The sequence below is a fragment of the Carassius auratus genome, chromosome 20 (assembly GCF_003368295.1).
Source record: "Carassius auratus strain Wakin chromosome 20, ASM336829v1, whole genome shotgun sequence".
NCBI lineage: Eukaryota > Metazoa > Chordata > Actinopteri > Cypriniformes > Cyprinidae > Carassius > Carassius auratus.
In genome coordinates, this window is record NC_039262.1 from 12,077,452 (window position 1) to 12,096,459 (window position 19,008).

At 37.5% G+C, this 19,008-nt stretch overlaps 1 protein-coding gene across 1 annotated transcript in view; it reads left to right on the forward strand.

Moving 5' to 3' along the window:
* Positions 1 to 2,704: 2,704 nt before the first annotated feature.
* The window catches only part of akap12b (A kinase (PRKA) anchor protein 12b), a 39,864-nt gene continuing 23,560 nt past the window's right edge, over positions 2,705 to 19,008 (forward strand). The window contains 2 exon segments of the mRNA XM_026291104.1: positions 2,705 to 2,951; positions 18,797 to 18,899. Coding sequence (XP_026146889.1) covers positions 2,841 to 2,951; positions 18,797 to 18,899 — 214 coding nt within the window. The 5' untranslated portion in view covers positions 2,705 to 2,840.

Genomic DNA, 19,008 nt, shown 5'->3' on the forward strand with positions numbered 1-19,008 from the left:
AGTGTGTGTGTGAGAGAGAATGCATTAGTGATGTATGAACGAGTTAATGAATCACTCATCCATATTGTGGAGTCAGACTGTTGGTCCACAAATATGAAATTCCTCTAGATTAGATTTCTTGGTCTTTTATCCGAATGAAGAGCTGTGATGTATTACACAGTAGCAGACGACTGACCCCCACAGGGTCTTTCTATTCTTTTGCCTCTACAGGATGCAGTCCCATCAGAGACACCCTGTGAGGGCCGCAGTACTCATTCATACCCCTTTCAGAGAGAGGCCTGTTGCTTCTGTCATTGATGACACACATAATTAGCTGACCAGCTCAGCTTGACATCTCAAATACTCACACACAAAAACTTGTAGTCTCTTGTACTTCTAATCTCTTGCCTTTTTTTCTTTTTCTTTTAGGCACTTAAAATGAATGGCCGGTTGTCCAGAGTATCATTGTTCCTTTTTTTTCCATGTTGTAAAAAAACAAATAGATTGTGTGCTTTGAAAGAGGGGAAAGTAATTATTTTATTATTTAGCACATGGGTTTTTGTTGCTGCTATAGTGACTGCTGCCCTTTTGACCTTTTGTAAGACTTTTTACTGCTTATTTAATGCATTTCACCCAATACTTTGCAGTTTAAATGTATGGGGTTGGTAAGATTTTGTCATGTTTTTGAACACATCAATATGCTGATTAAAACATTTTTCATTATCAATGTTCATAAACAGTTGTGCTGCTAAATATTGTGGAAAACACGATACATTTGAAAGGATTCTCTGATGAATAGAAAGTTCAGTAGAACAGCATTTAGTTGAAAAGGATTTTCTTTTGTTACAATATCAATGCCTCACTTGTTTTCACTTTTAAACAAATTATGGTGACCCCACACTTTTGAATGGTATCATATAACAATATCATTGTGATTATTGCAGCATCAGCCTGATAGCCTAACAAATACTGGGAACTCTGAATTAGCTGTACTGACGTCAGTCCTTTTATAGGCAATTCATAAAGTCCACGTCTATGTCAAGAATCTCAAATCAGGCATGTTTCAATTAAGTTATGTTGTTAGGGTCACAGAGATCTTGCTTCAATTATTTTAGGACTGTTCTTTTGTGACATTTAGACAAAATCTGGCAATTCAAGCACCGATTATTTAGATTATTTTTATTTGCCTCATTCAGCATCAGCTAAAAGGCAAATTAAGTCGTTATTTACTAATAACTGCAGTTGCTTTGGATTTCAGCTTATTTGTCATTGGGCCTCGTTCTGCACCAAGTGTGTGAGGGGTCACACTGGACAAAGTCAATGTTACTTAATTCAATTACAGTGTGAATGTATTACGATACAGTCTGAACCTTGATTAAATTAGGAGTCCTAACCTATAAAATGTTGGATATAAGTTAATCACTGCTCTAAGTAATAAGAGAGTTTTTTTTTTTTTGAGGACACAAAAAATAACTCCCTTACACTCTCAAGACAGGTCATGATCTGAGCCTTTTTGCTTTATGTCTTTTTTAAGTTATGGATTTAACAATGTGCTCAAAACATACCACTTCTCTTACCACCACAAACTACTGCCTCTAAATATGGTCTGGGTATTTCTGAAAGGCAAACATGTCCTCAGTCCATTCTTGAAATGTTTTTCTCTCTTTTATTATAGCGCATGTTATCCTATAACAATGGCCAAACTTTCTCCAATCGCACAGCATATAGGCATCTACAGGAATGATCTTTGCATAACATAAACATAACCAAATTACCTAAATCTACTGCATAATGCATTTGGTATTCTTAATAAACCTGAATGTATTATATATTTTAATCTTAACCCTTACACTAGGTGTTGTTTACTTCTCTACACAAAGAGCCAGTGTATCGTGCCACCACGAGGTGGCTTGTGCACACTTGGTTGTGATTCGCAAGTGGCCTGTAATTTATGCATTTAAAGCTTGTAAACAAAATGCTTTGAAACACAGCCAAACATGTAATTAACAGAGAGAGATAGGGACCTCACTGCATGGTTGGTTTAGATGCATGCATGTGGATGCAAACTACAGTGCCCTCTTAATTCGAGATTTCCTGCGGGACACGTTCCATTGGGCTGTATTTCTGTGGAGGCCCCAATGTTGACATTCCCACTGTCTGTAAATAAAACCAGGGCTGAAGCTTAAGCTTTAATATTTTCATTACTACAGCTAGCTGCATGCCATTGTAAAATGAATGGCTCTGCATATTTTTAATTTTACTAAGAAAGGCACGTGCTGTAATAATATCTTAATATTCTATGGAATTTCATGAGCAGTTTAAATAAAAGCAAGCATGTAGTTTATAATGAGCAATTTTGATTATGTTCACTTGGGGGGGTGGGGTTGTAAGACATTTTGTTACTGTAACTGTACTGAGTTGTAATGGTAACAGAAAACAATGTGTTCAGTTATTTTTATTAGTGAAATTACATTTTCATTTTTATTTTAATTAAGAATTACATCAGCTTATAAATCAGAATGGTAAGTTCTTGCCTCAGAAGTCTATTTTGTCCATCTAAATCTTCTATAATTTGCATGATTATCCCAGAGGATGTTAGCCAAATTCAGTTTGTAATTGTGTAAACTGATGGTGCTGCACTCCCAGGTCCCTCTCTCGTTTGATGCTGTGTAAGGCGTGTCTGGCTGCTCTCCATGTGATACTGATGGGAGGAGGGCTCCTAAAAGTGAACCTACAGACCCGTTTCAACATTTTCCAAAGCAGACAACCCTCGGGACGGACTGCAGGGCGCATTAACACAAGCTATTGGATAACTACTTCATTTTGAACACTCCTTATTTGACTTAGCGACGTTATTCAGCATGGGAGCGACACCATCCGTGCAGCGGGACGCGAAGAGCCCTGAAGATGCGCCAGAGGACATCGGCGCGGAGCTCAGCGACACTCAGGATGGAGAAAACGTAGACGGCAAGGTAACACTGCGTTTGAAAAGTAATATTGTCGCTCTGATGTGACGTTTTGGATGTGTGTGGATAGAAGAGGCGTAAAACACTTAACATGCTCTCCTAAGTATCCCCATTCGGGACCCCTTGAGTCAGATGTGTGGCGCAGCTAGTTACTGTTGCTGTATGTAAACATCTGATTCCTCTGACAGCTGTGACTGCGCTGTGCGCTTTCTTGATTCGCCTTAGCATGTAGGCCTAATCGAGAAAACGTTCAAACGTGTCTATTCTTAGAGCTTTTCTTCAAGTTTAATGAGTACATTTGCAGTGATGCAGTATTGAGGCAGTCAGGTTGACTCCATCGGTTATTGCAGCAGAGGTGCGACACTTTTTTTGGTCCAGACAACAACAACATGGGATGTCGTCAGAGAACAGAAAATGTAGATTTTCTTTGGAGATTTTTCAAGAGGATGACTGCATTTCTATACCGTTCACAATTCTTCAGGATGAATGTGTATGTTTCTCAATATTTTATGACATTGTGAGTCAGAATATCCGCCAGGTTATAGGCTCATTACTGTTTGAATATGTTTACTTGACTTGAATTATCATTCAAGTAGTTCTGCTTCTGAATATATTATTAATATTTAAGTGCAGGAGTGCTGTCATAATGAATATTAGCATAATGTTGCAATTAATCAAAGTCATTTTATTAAATATCACAATAAGTGCCAGACATAAGAGTTTCTAGATGGCATAGAGTAAAAAATAGTCAAGTTAATTTGGTTATATTTTAGTATAGGTCTATATTAAACATTCCTTACTCTTTGTGAATTGTTAAACAACAAGTGGACTGGAACAGGTTGTGACTGGAGCAACAGCAATGTCCCCCTCTTTTCTGTTTTCTGTAATCCAGGTTTTCCATTTCCCATTTGCTGATGGGAGAAACCATACTCTGAGTGATTCTGGATAAAATAAAAAAAAAGATTGTTTTGAAAAATTGATGGTTGATTTTGTATGAATTCGTACAATCACATCTGTACTTTTTCATACAATCTTCTCATTCCCCACTGATGGTTAAGTTCAGGCGTGGACCTTCATTCTGTTTTTGTTGTTATTTATTTATTCATTTTTTCAAATATACATATTCATAAGAAATTGCAACTTTGCAAAACAGTTTTTTTTTTTCATGAGATTGAGTTGGCTCCAACCAATCTGGGACTTTTTCACTCTTGTGTGATGCCTTTTCCTAATTTAGAGACACAAATTTGCACTATGCTGTTATTTCTTGTCATGTGCCAAATCACGGGATGCATAACTTACACCTTGGCGTTATATTGCTTCAAAGAGCTATGTATCAAAATGACGGGATAATATAGCAAGCAGAAGCCATGCAAAAAAACTCAGTGGTTTACAGAGAATCACAGGATGATTTTTGATGTAAACTCACTGACAATCTTATACTATAATTTATTATGCAATTATGCCTTTTTAAGAGGTGCTTGAATCCTAAAAGTAATAGTTTATAAAAAAATGAATACCCCCTCATGTCGTTTCCAACTCGTATGACATTATTTCTTCTTTAGAAAACAGAAAGATATTTAGAAAAATGCTGGTAACCAGAGAGTTTTGTTTACCATTTAAAAAACACAGAGACATTCGATAACTCTGTAACCTACAACTAGATCCGTAACATAACTTTTTCATATTTTGGCATAAATCCTATGATAATTCTGATCTGATGTTAACACGATCAAATTTCATATTGGTCACATTAATTATTTAAAAAGTGCTTGTACAAAAAACCATAGAGTACATTATTGACAAAGCCATTACTGAGATGATCCCAGTGTATTAGTTTTACATATTTGCAAGTGGAAAGCATATTTTTTTCTGTATGTTCTTGTACATCTACCAGTATGTTCAGCCTTTTGAATATTAATACGATATTATCTGCTGTATGTTGTAAATTGTTCCTTTATTACATTTTTGCCAAAGAGATCAGCACAACAACCGCATTAATTATGAAACTTAAAACAACAGACCACAGCTTGTTTTAGGAGAGACGTGCAGGAATATGATGGGACACATTTTGTTCCTAAAAAGGGTTACAGTTGTTTAAAGAAGATACAAACAAGACAATGTCCTTGCATTATGTTGTCTCCCAACATTCCATTCTTCTTCTTCAGCTGTTTAGTTTCTGTGAAGTGCATGATGATTGTCTGACAGCTCAGCTTGTATACAGTATTTGCCTTTTTTTTTAACAGGCAAGCCTAAAAGAATAAACATGTAGCTGTTGGAACGAGACACAAAAAGCCCTTTTAAACCCATCCAGTTTTGTGACTTCTCTGAATTCTGTGTAAATTGAAATCTAGACTGAAACATGTCAAAACGTGTGTGAGATATGGAATATTCAAAACTCCAGTGTTTGTTATTTATCAGATAAGGGCCTTTGAACAGGTGTAGTCTGGCAAGACACGAGCGACTGCCCTGTCAACAGCGTATGTGTGTGTGCGCTTTAGAAATACAACTACATGCTGTGTATACAGCGTTTGTGTGAGGCGCCCTACTGGAGATGTGGTTGATAAACATCCTTTCTGGTGCACATTGGAATTTTTGTTATTTCTCTCTTTCGCACACACTCGCGCTATCTAAATTGGGTCAAAACATACACGAGGTTGAGCACTCACTTAGACATCCCCTCACATTTTAACATTTCCTCCCCCTGAAATGCCTCCAAAACACTCACTTTGTTAAAATACCAATAGGGGCTAACCCTCAGCTCTCGACTCTTTTCAGACTGTTTGCTGTGGATTCAATGGCAAAGTCTCAAGACTCAATTGCAAATATAAACTCACAATAATGCTTATGTTTCCCTTACTCTGAGAGACACACTCGGGCCTTTTTCAAAACCAACAATGCACTGATTGACGAGTTCATAAACACCCTTTAGTTGCGATTATCTGGAGTAGATTCACACTATTCAAAGCCTGAAAATACTCAAAACATGCGATTAGCTTGCGTAAACTTATTTAACTTTATGAAGAGCGGTATAAAACCCTTTTTTCAGAGCGGTAATGAGAAAGGGACTGTGTGGGAGCGTTTGCAATCAGATAAGAGCCTTATAAAGGATGGGACCCGAGAAGAGGGGGGAGGAGTGGAGAACAGAGGGCCCATTTAGGATGGGCTGGAGGACAGGTCCCGGGGCAGAGGGGTGCTGTGTGTTCATCGGCCTGAAGAAAGAGAACTAGAGAGAGGGAGAGAGTGATGCTGGGAGGGGGACTTGGGAGGAAGTTTGTTGGTTTGAATGGGAACATATCAAGTATAAAGAGTGTGAAAGAGAGGGCATTGGGAGGGAAAACAAGTAGATGGATAATAAACATGTGCTTTGCCACTGGAGTTGACGAGAATGGTAAAGATGAGAAATGGAGAGAGATAGAGCGGGATATGTTTTTCTTTTTGCTTGTGAAAGAAATGAAAAAAACATGAGATGTCATGCTGACTCTTGTGTGGTCACATCCCGGGTTGCTAGATTAGATCCCGTAAAGACACGTGACATCAGGGCGTGACGTGTAATGTACGAGTCGAAAACCTTAGGCACGTTATACTTTCACTGAAGCAAGTGAACGATCTCAGCGTCAGCGCGGAAAGTGTCTGCTTCATTACAGTTTGCACATATTTTTTCATCATGAACGTTGATCTACCTTCGAAACAGCCGGTAAAAGAGTTGCCTGATAACGCGCGTCATCACTTCGACACGGCATTAGAGCTGGCTTTTGTTCACACAGCGCTCGTCCCTGGTTGAACCCGGCAATGTTACTAGGTCCCCGACCCAGGTTCAATGCCGGAATCAATCCCGGGACGTGGTTGCTTTCACACAGAAGGCGACCCGGCAATGTTCCGGCAATATGCCTGGTCCGACGTGCAGTGTGAAAGGGGCTCTATGGTCAGAGGATCTGATCCAGGATCAACAGATGAGTGAAAATAGGGAATGGAGTCAAATATTGTGGAGTGTAGGATGTGATGGAAGTGCATGCAGACATCAGGGGAATCAGTGGTTAATGAGGGTTTGGCAGTGGCGGCCTGTCAGGCTGTTTGCCCCACCGTCCCATTCACACTAATGAACCAGAGTGGGAGTCGGGACTTCCTGAGCTTTGACTGCAGTGAGGAATTTGTTAAATGGCTCAGTTAGTTGGAAAAGTTGTCTGTTCAGCTGATCTGGATATTTATAAAATCCAAAATTATATAAAATAGTATTAACTTAATAAATTAGCCTTGTGGTTATTGTATATTATTAATATAATTTTCACACTTTACGGTTCAAGTCTAATGAAAATCAGCCTAGGACATCCTGACCACTTGGATGTCTACATTCACTGCGTTGTCATATGAGAGTTTTGAAAAGTGTATGAAAAGACCATTAGTCTTTTATTAGAGGAAAGAGGGAGGCACTTAAAGTAATTCACTTAGATGAAGGATGCAGATGGAGAGTGAGCTGTCATCATCCAGAGAGAGGAAAAGTGGAAGAGAAGAAAAAAATAGATGAGTGATGGCTGGGCTTGGGAAAATCTATTTAAATATAATGTATAAAACTGATTTTTTTTGGTTCCTTTTTTAGTAGTAATAATCTATTTATGAGGTGTTTACTGAGTGTTTATAGTTTGTTGTTGGGTAATTACATCAGTTATTAAAGGGACCACCCTGTTTCAGAGCAGGACTTCCTGTCCAGAAAAGGAAATTAGAGGAGGCATGATGCACATGAAGGTTCTTCCTGTTTAAAGATACCGTTATTCTCTTGATTATGTGTTATTTAGGGCAGAGGTTTAAGCTATTTTTAAATAATTGAACTCATTTACACATAGAGCTTGTCTGTGTCTTGACAGGTCTGTTCTCTGAGGCACACGATGTCTGCTGGCAGGAGGGCAGGGATCCAAATAAACAATCTTCTTTTACTAATGTGGAATTAAAGAAGCAACTTTTATAAATATTTCACACCATAAAAACCTAGCTATAGACATCATTAAATATATACAGTACGTATATTTCATGGAGTCTGAGTTGATCATGTAATTAAAATAAATTAGTACTTTAATTTTAAAGGAAAGACTTTTGCAGTGTTACAAAATATTTCTATATTAAATAATGATCATATCCCCCTTGATGAGCAAAAGAGACTTCTTCAAAAACATGAAATATTTTGGGGCTGTATTCGTTGAATTCTTTGCTAGTGTTTTCTTTTGTTTGTTGTGTAAAAGTGAAGCTTTGAACCAAATTCGTGTTTAGACAGACTGTAAACAGACAGTCTTTCACTCATTCTGACCCTGCCGGTGCCATCTCAATTTCCCTCTCCAATTAGAAAGGACCTGTTTACATGGGTCGAAATAGAAGGGTTCTATTTTCACCAGCCAACTCTCACTGTCCTCCTCCATCACTTTAACTCTCTTTTTTTTGTTTCAAGCCCCCTTCACCCTTCCCTCTCTCCCTGTTTAGAAGTAAATCTGGCCTCATAAAATGTTAATAAGTGCCAGAGTTACATAAAAACACAGTCTTCCAGAACAGAAAAAAACTGAGGCCAATGAGGGCAAAGGTAAAAAGAAGAGACCATTTATAATACATGAGACACATCATCTTTAATTAACAATATGTAGCAAAAAAAAAATTTCTGTGCTCCTCAGTTTCACTCCTTTTCTCAAGTAAACAAGCACTTTCATCGTATTTCCTGATCTTCTGAGTTACTCTTCACAGGCGATGGGCATCTGCTGATAAAAGTAAAGATCCCAGACTAAGAGCTTTCATCAGGAGCCAGCGTCAATAACGTTTCATTACTGCCCTGCCAGAAAAAGACAATCCCTGTCAAGCGTTTACTTTTGTCTGCACTTCACAGCTCAAGAAACCTATTGTGGTGCTGAACAAGAGCTAAAGGCTCCTAAATGTGCTCTCTTCACAGCTTATTACAAATGTAGTGAAGACTATCGAATTTATATATAGCTCATTTGAAGATAAACATCATCCGGAAGTTTCGCAAGGATGGATTCTGAAAGTCTTTTGGATTTGAATGTGAATTCTCAACCACAGGTGATTGAATGCTTTTTAACAGATTTAGGCTTTTTAAAATGACTTACAATTTTGGGTTACATTTTTGCCATCTTTGTGCATATTGCACAAATCCATAAGCGAAGGAAGATGCTGTTGCTAGCCATAAGAACTACATTGTAATGATGTTCTTTTCTCTGGAAATTGGATTGGCCTGGCAGATTGTGCAGTCCAGCTGGTCCTGGGCTGTTTGCATGCTAGTTTTATTGCTAAGAAACGCTGATTGGATTTAGCTGATGTCATAACTGTTGTTTCTCTGTAATAAGCAGACACAGCCTTCACATTTTTTAGACAGCTGAATTTTTTTAACTGAGCGTAACAGTCATAGATCTTCTATTCTGTGCAATGTTTTTGTTATGCATGTAGCAATCAGCCTTTGGATCAAAGAGATTATGCAAATACAGACACTCCCACACAGGGTAATAATGATGATGTCAACAAAATTAGACAGAAGCCGCAATCAGTGGATGGTACTGGATGTAATGTCATCACAGACAGGAACCACTCCCATACAAATGAACCTCAAAACAGATAATCTGATATGCGTTTGTTCCTGAAAAAGAAGAGATGGCTGCTGAGATTTTTGCTAAACATTTTGACTGCTCTTTTATTTCAGCGATTTAACATAGCTTTTACCTCTTGTGAAAAGCATTTCCTAATGAAGATGACAGCAATAATGCATCAAATCACGGAGAAGAGGCATGTAGGCAAATATGTGAGAATTGCGAGATGCAACTGTTTCGCACAAAGTTTTGGCAGTTTTTGTGTTTATGTCTTATTTGCATAATACCTTTAGTGAATCTGGTGCAAAAACGCAGATATTATGTGCAAATGAACAATGTTATATGACGGCACATTTCAGTCTTAATTTCCTTTAATGTAGCATTTTTCTTGTTTCTGAATCTGTTGAGTTTTAACAGTGTGGGTGAGCTTTATCTGTGCCCCTTGGGGAAATGTAGTTCAAAGAGTTCAATGAGATGTAGTAATTAAAGTGTGGATTCCATTTGTCAGAGAGTCATAAGGCTTTGTCAGATTTGTCTTCCTACTCTCCTAACAGCCTTTAAATCTGACCAAAATTAATCCGTCATGACAATCTTGGCAGATGTAAAGGATTCCTAATGAATCCTTTTATTCACATTAAAGAACAAAGTTCTGCTTTGCGAATCAAGAGTTAAGAGTGAATGATATTTGCACCAGCTGATTGTGGAGTTTTCGTCAAGATCACCTAGCATCTGATTTCTAATCATTGATGAAAGGATATGAATAATAGTACAGGAAGTTTGATAGCAGACAGTAACTGTACTGGCTGTGTCTGAGTAATATCAATATTGGAAATGGGCCCTAGCATTCATTTAAGTCATGGGGAAGCATCACGAATGGATAATAACTATGACTCTGTGTTTGTGAGTTATGGCTAAGACCACCATGGTGAAGTGGTTTGTTTAGACAGTGTAATATTTCTATGAGAAAAGTTACTTTTGGTGTAGCTGTAGATTTGAGTAATTATTTATTTCTTCTGGTATGTACAACTTTATGTACACAGAAACACTTAAAACTGTTTACAAAGTGCCTTACAGAAGACACATAGCCTACATAAATGTTCACAAATATGTGTAAAGCAGATATTTTACAAAAAAAAAAAAAAAGAGAGAAAAAATATACAAAACAAAAATAGAAAATGGAATGAAGAAAAATCATTTGATTAGTTGGGGGGAAAGTTCAGTTGATTCATAGTGGAAAACAACTAATTGAATCAGATGTTTGGGTCTTAGAACCATAATTCCATGCATGTTTTTTGGCTTTTGGTATGAATATGTTAGCCTTAAGGTTATCTATAAGCTATGTGCTCCAAAAAATGACAAAATTCACATTTAAAAGATATTAGCATTCAAAACATCAGTGGTCAATGATTTTTATCAGCTGTGATGTAATGGAAACACTATTGAAATTGAAAAAAACAAACATGGCATACAGCCAAGTACGGTGACCCATACTCAGAATTCGTGCTCTGCATTTAACCCATCCAGAGTGCGCACACACGCACAGCAGTGAACACACACTAATTGTAGCTGCAGTGAGCAATGACTTTTCATTAATTTACGATTGGATCTTTTATTTAGAAGGTAGGATTTACTCCACCATATTGTGTGTTACACTTTCTCCAAATTCACAGATATATAAGTGAGCCATATATGCAGTTGTTGATGATTAATGGGTAAAACAATAAAATGACTTAGAATCAAGCCTGGGGGGACACCAAAAGACATCACATTGCATGATTGTAATCATGCCACAGTTCCCATGCCTCCAGTATGAAATTGTCACTATGTTTGTTTGTGACTTTGGCTTTGGAAGACAGCTAAACAAATAAGGAAGCCAGGGGAGGAGTTAAGGACTTCCTGTTTCAGGCACATGCGCTGTTTCTTGTTCACTGCAGTGCAGAGTCTCATCAGCTTAGTGCTGTACCAAAAATAACCAGATGCTGTCCCCTCTTTCTCTCTCTCTCTCTCACACACACACACACACACACACACATAACACCATCTCTCTTTTTCTTTCTCTCAGAGGACAGAATAACCCTTCTTCATCCTTGAAAGGCAAATCATGACTCATGCCTCTTGACAAACTGCTGTGATCCCTATTTCTGGTAAAGGTGCATGTGTATCTGTATATGGGAGTGTGGGGAGTGGAAGTTAGATAGCACATATCAAATGTGTAAACGTCCAATGAGAGTTGTAAAATCTCAGCACAATCATGTATTGATTGAAAGGTCATATATCGCTCTGGCTCAGCGCCTTGCCAGGACATTTAGAAATGTTATCTTCAGATATATACAGAGGGTTAGAGTTAATAGAAAGTCCTAGAATGCACTGTAGTAAATAGTGATTGCATTCTCTCTCCTTATTAGAGATAATAGTGATGGACTTTTATCACTGGCAGAGTTAGGAGAAGATATGCAAGATTCATTTACAAGGTTTATGAAAACAGAGATGCTCATAGGTCAAAGGATATATAGCTCATAGCTGAAAGTGGTTGTGAATGTGCGTGTCTCCACCAGATTTGGTCACATGCCTCTACCAAAGTAACATTGTTAAGGCATAAAATAAAATCAGGAAGCATGTGATAATCTCTATAAGCTCAGTTCCTTTGTTTAAAAACAATTCTGTATCTTCTTTGGTTGGATAATCATGTGGCCGTTGGCGACAGTGAGGAACTAATTTCCCATGTGTTGTATCTAATCTTCTCAGGTCTCCTGAGTAAAAGCACTTTCTGTCTGTTCAACAACTGATGGAAAATGTCATTTGAAAGTTGAGGGAAAGTGTATTGAAAACACTGTTTCAGTGACAAGTAGTTTGTCTGTTGGTTAGGACAGCAGCAAGTTAACAGATGAGTTAAAAGCAGGTTTTGTAGGACCCTAGTAACAGCATTTTAGTGCAGAATTCTCTTATTGAAACACTGTTTGTGTATTAGGTGAACTATCCCTTGTTTCTGCCAGAGATTTGACCAATCCATTTTCACTGTCTTCACCAGATCCTAACTTTAAACTCTTCAAAATATCAGGAGAGTCACGTCTGAACTATTCCTTTCTCTTTATGATCTGAATCACAGGAGGTCCTTTGGGATAGAGCGAGAGGAGGAAGTTTATTGTTTCAGACCGAATGGGGGGGGGGGGGGTTGAATCTGGGACAGTCCAGCTGATCTGCCAGAGACACAGGGAGGTCCTGTCCTATCACATTGATGTTTGCTCGTGATGGTGGCCTTAGTGACAGCTGTTTGGGGAGTGGAAAGAACAGAAGACTCCCAGTATCGGCAGGAGGCAAGTAGGGGGTCAGAAAAATCAGGAAAACGCATGGTGGGGTGCTCACAGCTTGGAAGACTCCGCACGGACATTTATATGTAAAAGTTCCTGGAATTTTTTAACACAATCACTCCTTTTTCGTATATTGCTTCAAGTCATTGCCAGAAAAAGAAATTCCTCCTTCATCTAATGAGAAGTAAAGAATTCACTGCATAAGTTTCCATGAAACAAACAAATCTGACGCCAACATGAATGAAAATTTAGCAAACCGAGCATTTAATCCCTAGCCTCCTTGAAGATATGTGATTTATCAAGGATGGGTGAAGAAATGCAAAGCTGTCACTATGCTATTTGTAAATGTGAGACTCAAATGCCTACAATTTGCCACAGTCTAATAAATGTAAGCAAGAAGATGATGTGTTTGTCTGCCTTTGAAACCAAAGATTTCCCCTTCAGTGAGTGAGAAAGGGGCAGTTTGGTGTGTGGTGCACTTGTTCCGATTCAGACTTCGCGAAGGCTGATAATTTGTAGACCTCAAAGACTGTTGTCAAGCAGTGTAACTGATTCAGATCAACTCAGATGTACATTTGATATGATTAGGCGTGTGAAGGTGCAGTATATTTCGGTGGCCTATGTGTCAAGATCAAGTTGTAAGCATAGCCTGTTAAAACACTGGGGCAGTTTACCACAGTAATACTGCACTGGTGTAGATTGTTTGTGAAGTAAGTGACTTAACTGAGAAAGACTGAGGTTTTCTGTGTGTTGCCAGAGGCTGATCGTTTCACATCTGTGTTTGTGTCGAATGAGATGATGCATGCAGTTTGTGGTCTCCGAGGCTCCAATACTGAATGTGTGTTACCGAAGTCTGTATGTGTGCTTAACTCCCTACACAGCATGTCTTTTTCTCTCATGCAGTGGTTTACTGTTTCAAAATTCAGCTGGAATTTTGAGCAGATTAAGTTAAATATGATGAATATGTGCAATATATGTACATCAGAAACGGCTAAATTGTGTGTTGTCTCAGTGAAGTTAATCTTCTGCATAAAGCTGCTGACAGTCATTGATATGAATTACATTTAAATGCCTAAAAAGAGTATGGAAATATTTCGCCATTTTCAAGTGTGATGTTTTGGATCCCATTGACTTTTATCAAATGGCAGTTCTTTAAAATACTTTTTTTGTGATCTGTTGAATTTTCCTTGCCATTGAACTATGCCTTTAATAATGAAGCAGAGTGCTAAGCAAAAGGTGAAAGCGAGAGAGCAGGAGGATACAGTAGACAACAGTTGAGAGGCTTCTAGTTTGTTGTATCAGGGAGGGTTATTTTCTCAACTGGGAGGTTTGTGTTTGGGGCATAAACAACATGCATCTATCATGAGATCTCAAATGCCAATCTCAATTACAATTTCTCTCCAAGCAGATTTCAATACAGCAAAAGAAAGCAATGAGGTTAACTGTCACAGTAGTCTTAGCCTTGGACGTCACGCCCACAGACCGTTGGCTAAACATCTGATGCATATAGGACACAAAAGTAAAAACACTTTAGAAGTGTCGAAGTCATCTCCGGATTGGTTGAATTAAACAGGATTTCCCGGAGACGTGTGTGTCACGTTCTTTAAATTTCTGCCTGGTTACAAAAATTCTGTGGCGCCAAACCTCCTCATGAATGAAGAAAGCCGTTGTGTTTACAACTGTGACGATGAGCGCTTATCAGGATAAACTAAATGCTGGATATTTAAAAGTATCTCAAATATTTAAAGTTCACAGCATAGAATCTATAAAATACGTCTGAGAGTTTTACACACCGGTCTGTTATTGTGGCAACATTTCCATGCCCCGAAACGTGACACTGAACAAAACGAACTGTGATTGGTTGTTTGACATGTCGGTCAAATGACCTCATAGGCGGGCCTTAGCCAATGAAAGCTGCCATAGATTCCAGACCTACAGCCGACAGTCTAAAATTCAGGCTATGCAAGACTACAGTCACACTAACAAAGTTTCAGGGTGGAAGTCATACCAAAGCTGGGACAATTGAGCAGTATGGATCCAATTAATTGACTTTGGTCTGATATGATTCCCTGTTGCTCATCCCTCTGACATCAGGATTTGTAAGCTTAACTTAAAAAGTTTTAGGGTCAATTTTCTGCAAGATTTCAAACTTCATTACACAAAACACTTTCACCCATAGTAATCAGGCTTCATTTAACTGTAATAGCTTTCCTTGTGGTAATAAAATTGCTTAGAGTGACAGTTCACCCAAAAGTAAAAATTCTGTTTTATTTATGCATTCTCATGTTGTCCCAAACCTGTATGATTTATTTTCTGTGCAACAGAAAAGAAGATATTTTGAAAAACTGTATGGGAATCTTTTTTTAACTTCTGAAGTGTCCACAGAAGAAAGTAAGTAATGGAAGCTTGAAATGACACAAGGATGAGTAAATGAAGGCAGAATTATTGGGTGAATATCCCTTACAGTAAGAGCTCTTAGCTCACAGTTTCTGTTTATCTGGACCTGTCTGGTTCAACCATCAGTTGCTGATTTTGGATCTAAAGTCTTACTCCTTCTAGACTCCTTTGATAGAAGATTCTATCATGTTTTGTTTCCCCACTCTACAAACTCACCACCAGAGTCCCACAGGGTTCAGTGTTCTGACCACTGTTATTGTCTGTCTACAGTTTGATTAGTACATTATGTTTAATCTTAACGCTTCTATAATAATGATACATAGCTCTATATCTAATATTCCCTTTTCTTCTGAAGAATCTCAGTCTGCATCTCTAACCACTCTGAACTTGGAAGTTTTCTAATAATTACCTCATCTAGTGATGCTCTTCCCTGTCCATCCTTACAATTGGCAGAATTAGATTCAAACTTTTATTCTGGCCTACAGTAAAGGAAAATGCAGGCATGTTTTTAGATACATGCAGTGACTGAACCAAACATCAGATACATAAATAATCTAAAACCAGTCCTTGTAGCTTTGCGTATTTTGTCACTTATATCCACTCACAATGTCTGTGACAATGCAGTCATCATTTAAGATCTGAGGTCAGGTATCATGGTTACATGGTTATGAATGTTGCTGCCATACATTTACTAGTCTGGGCTTTCAGTTTAATGAGCTATATAAGGATTTGATATACTGTAGTTTAAACCCTTGTTTAAGGCCTTTTTATCGCCATTAAGATGTTTAAATTGGCGTTTAAAAGACTGAGGACACAAAGTTTAGGTATTCCGCAAATCTAAATTATCTAACTGTTCATACCAAGAGGCTATATATATATATCAGTCTCAGACACTGATCACATATGGGCTCCAGCTGTTTGTGGGCATTTTAAATTCAAAAACATGACAGTTTTGTAAACTTTAACAGTCCAAAAAGTGTCATGGACATCAAGAGAGTATTGAATACTTAAAAAAGTCACATGTGTAAGATGACTGTTATTTGGAGTATTTGACAACTGGATAGATGTTTAAGAGAGCAAGAATTCTCCTCTCCTTTGCTGTCGTTCCCTGTCCTACAGAGAAGAGATTTGCAACCTCTCTGCAGAGTGATTTGTGGGATGAACAGCCGTCCCTGAACCTGTGATCTGCAGAATGAAGCAGAGAGACTGCAACAGAGGAGGGGAGGAATAGGAGAGAAAAGGAATCTGGCAGATCAGTGCAATACAGGGCAGCAGAACTGAAGTATGTTGCATCGGTGCATTTCCAGATAATTAAGTTTTAGGAAGGACAAAGGAAAACATTATATTTGTTATATTAATGTACAGGATAAATATACTGAAAAAGCAGCGCACAAGGCCAGTCACAAAACACATTGTAGACTTCTCACACACACTCACATCTGATGTCACACCTCTGTGCAAACCTTCAGCCCACAAGTGTGTGGTGCCATAAAGACAAATTGTGTTTACCTTTAGTTATTTCAGACAAACAACTGTCACACTTAAACACACTCACACTCTGTCAGTTTTTTGTTGGTTGAACAGTTGTGAAATGTCCCGGGTGAGTTACAACCTTAGTAAAGGACCAAGTGTGTCACCAGCGAACTCAGACATTGCTCAGAAACCAATCTGCTGGTCGGTCACCAATAGTCAGACACCAATAGTCTAAAAGCTCTGCATGAATTTGATCAAGAAAATCACATGCCAAAATATTAAGTAAACAACTCACAATAGATGACGTGATGTTATATAAATACTTCAGGTTCTCATTAAATTACTTTAGAGTATGTGTACTATGTTACAGTCCACTCTTCAATAAATATACTGAGGAGAACTGATTTCCAGAGTTTATATGTTATTGCCAAATATGGAAACATAAGTGCTCATTTCTTTCAGTAATCAAATTTTTAGTGATATTGACAACTAAACATGAAAAGTCTATTAGGAAATTTGGACAAAAAGAAAAAATCTTATTGAAAAAATGGAAAAATGTTGGATTCACACCTGGTATGTACACTACCCTTAAAGTTTTTGGTGATTTTTTTAGTTTATTTTATTATTTTGTTTTGTTTTAAAGAACTCTATTTCACTTAGGCTGCATTCATCTGATAAAAAATACAGTAAAACAGTTTAAGTTATGAAATATTATTGCATTTAAAAAAAAACATTTCTATTCTCTCTCTCTCTCTCTCTCTCTCTCTATATATATATATATATATATATAATATATATATATATGTATATATATATATATATATATATATATATATATATATATATATATATATATATATATATAATATATATATATATATATATATATATATATATATATATATATATATATATATATATAATATATATATATATAGAATATATTACTCCAGCCTTCAGTGTTGCATGATCCTTCAGAAATTATTTTAATATGATTATTTGGTGCGTAAATAACATTTGTTATTATCAGTGTTGAAAACAATTTTTTCTTTTTTTCTTTTTGTGGAAACTGTGATAAGCAAAAAAAAAATTTTTTGTAACATAATATCTTTGCTTTCACCTTTCACTTCATTCAATAAAATGATTAATTACCTTGATGAAAATAAAAATCTTACCCAAAACTTTTGAAAACCTTAATTATGGATCTGAGTTATGGATCTGTAAATGGCAAGTGACGTCAAGTCTGATAAAGGAGGGAATGAAACAGAGCTGTGGTGAGGGGAATTTGGGTGGGGTTCCCCCCATTTAGCTGGAATTCTGTGAAGGGGTCTCAGAATGTGGAGAATGACTGTCATGAGATAGGCCTGGGGGTCAGAGGCCTGGATGGGTTCAAATGACACCTGCTGAACCACTGTCTGAATCTTTCTAATCTAATCTGTCTTATTCTGACATCAGTGTCATCTTCAATTTAAATGTAGTCAACATGGAAGCTGATGCTGAAATTAAAACCAATTCCTCTCTCAAATCCTCATCTTCCACTGAGTTCTTTTCCTGAACCTGTTTTAACACTTCAATTTAGTTCACCAGAGAAGTGCCAAACCATTTGAATAGTCCACAGCCCCTTTACCGGATCTTCACAAGAGGTGCCTCGCTTTTGGAAGCCATCCCGATCCATTAATTTAATCAAACTATCCTTAGGGAGATTCAGTGTGTGTGTCTGTGTAGGTGAACACCAGATTGTAGATTTAAATACATGAATTAAACAATTTTTTTGTATTTTTGATCAGATAAATGCAGCCTTGGTGAGTATGAGAAACTTCTTTCAAAAACATTAAAAAAAAATCTAACTCCCCTAACTTTTCAACAATACTGTACATAATGTAATGATTTTTTTTTTTTGTATTATTATGAACACATTTGGTTATTCATATATGATCAAAACCCAAACTCAGAGCAAGCTAAGGGTACAACTGAGCAAAGCCCGGTGAGAAATAATTGCGATATATCATCGTTTTGAATAGCCCCACATTAAATTGTGTCATCATACCTTTGCTGAAAAGATTGTTACAGTTGTAACTCTTCATGTCTCTCTCTTCTTTAGCCTCTTCAGAAGAATGGACAGATCTCCATCTCCAGTCTTAATGGGAAGACAGATGATCAGACAGAGTTTAATGGCCACACGGAGGAGAACCCACCGGCTGAGGGTATGTGTTCATAACCATGTGCTTGAAAATTGTTTATATATATCACTCTCACATCTTTATTACTGTGTCTGTGTGCATGGTATGAAAATGACTGACACTAATAGTGGGC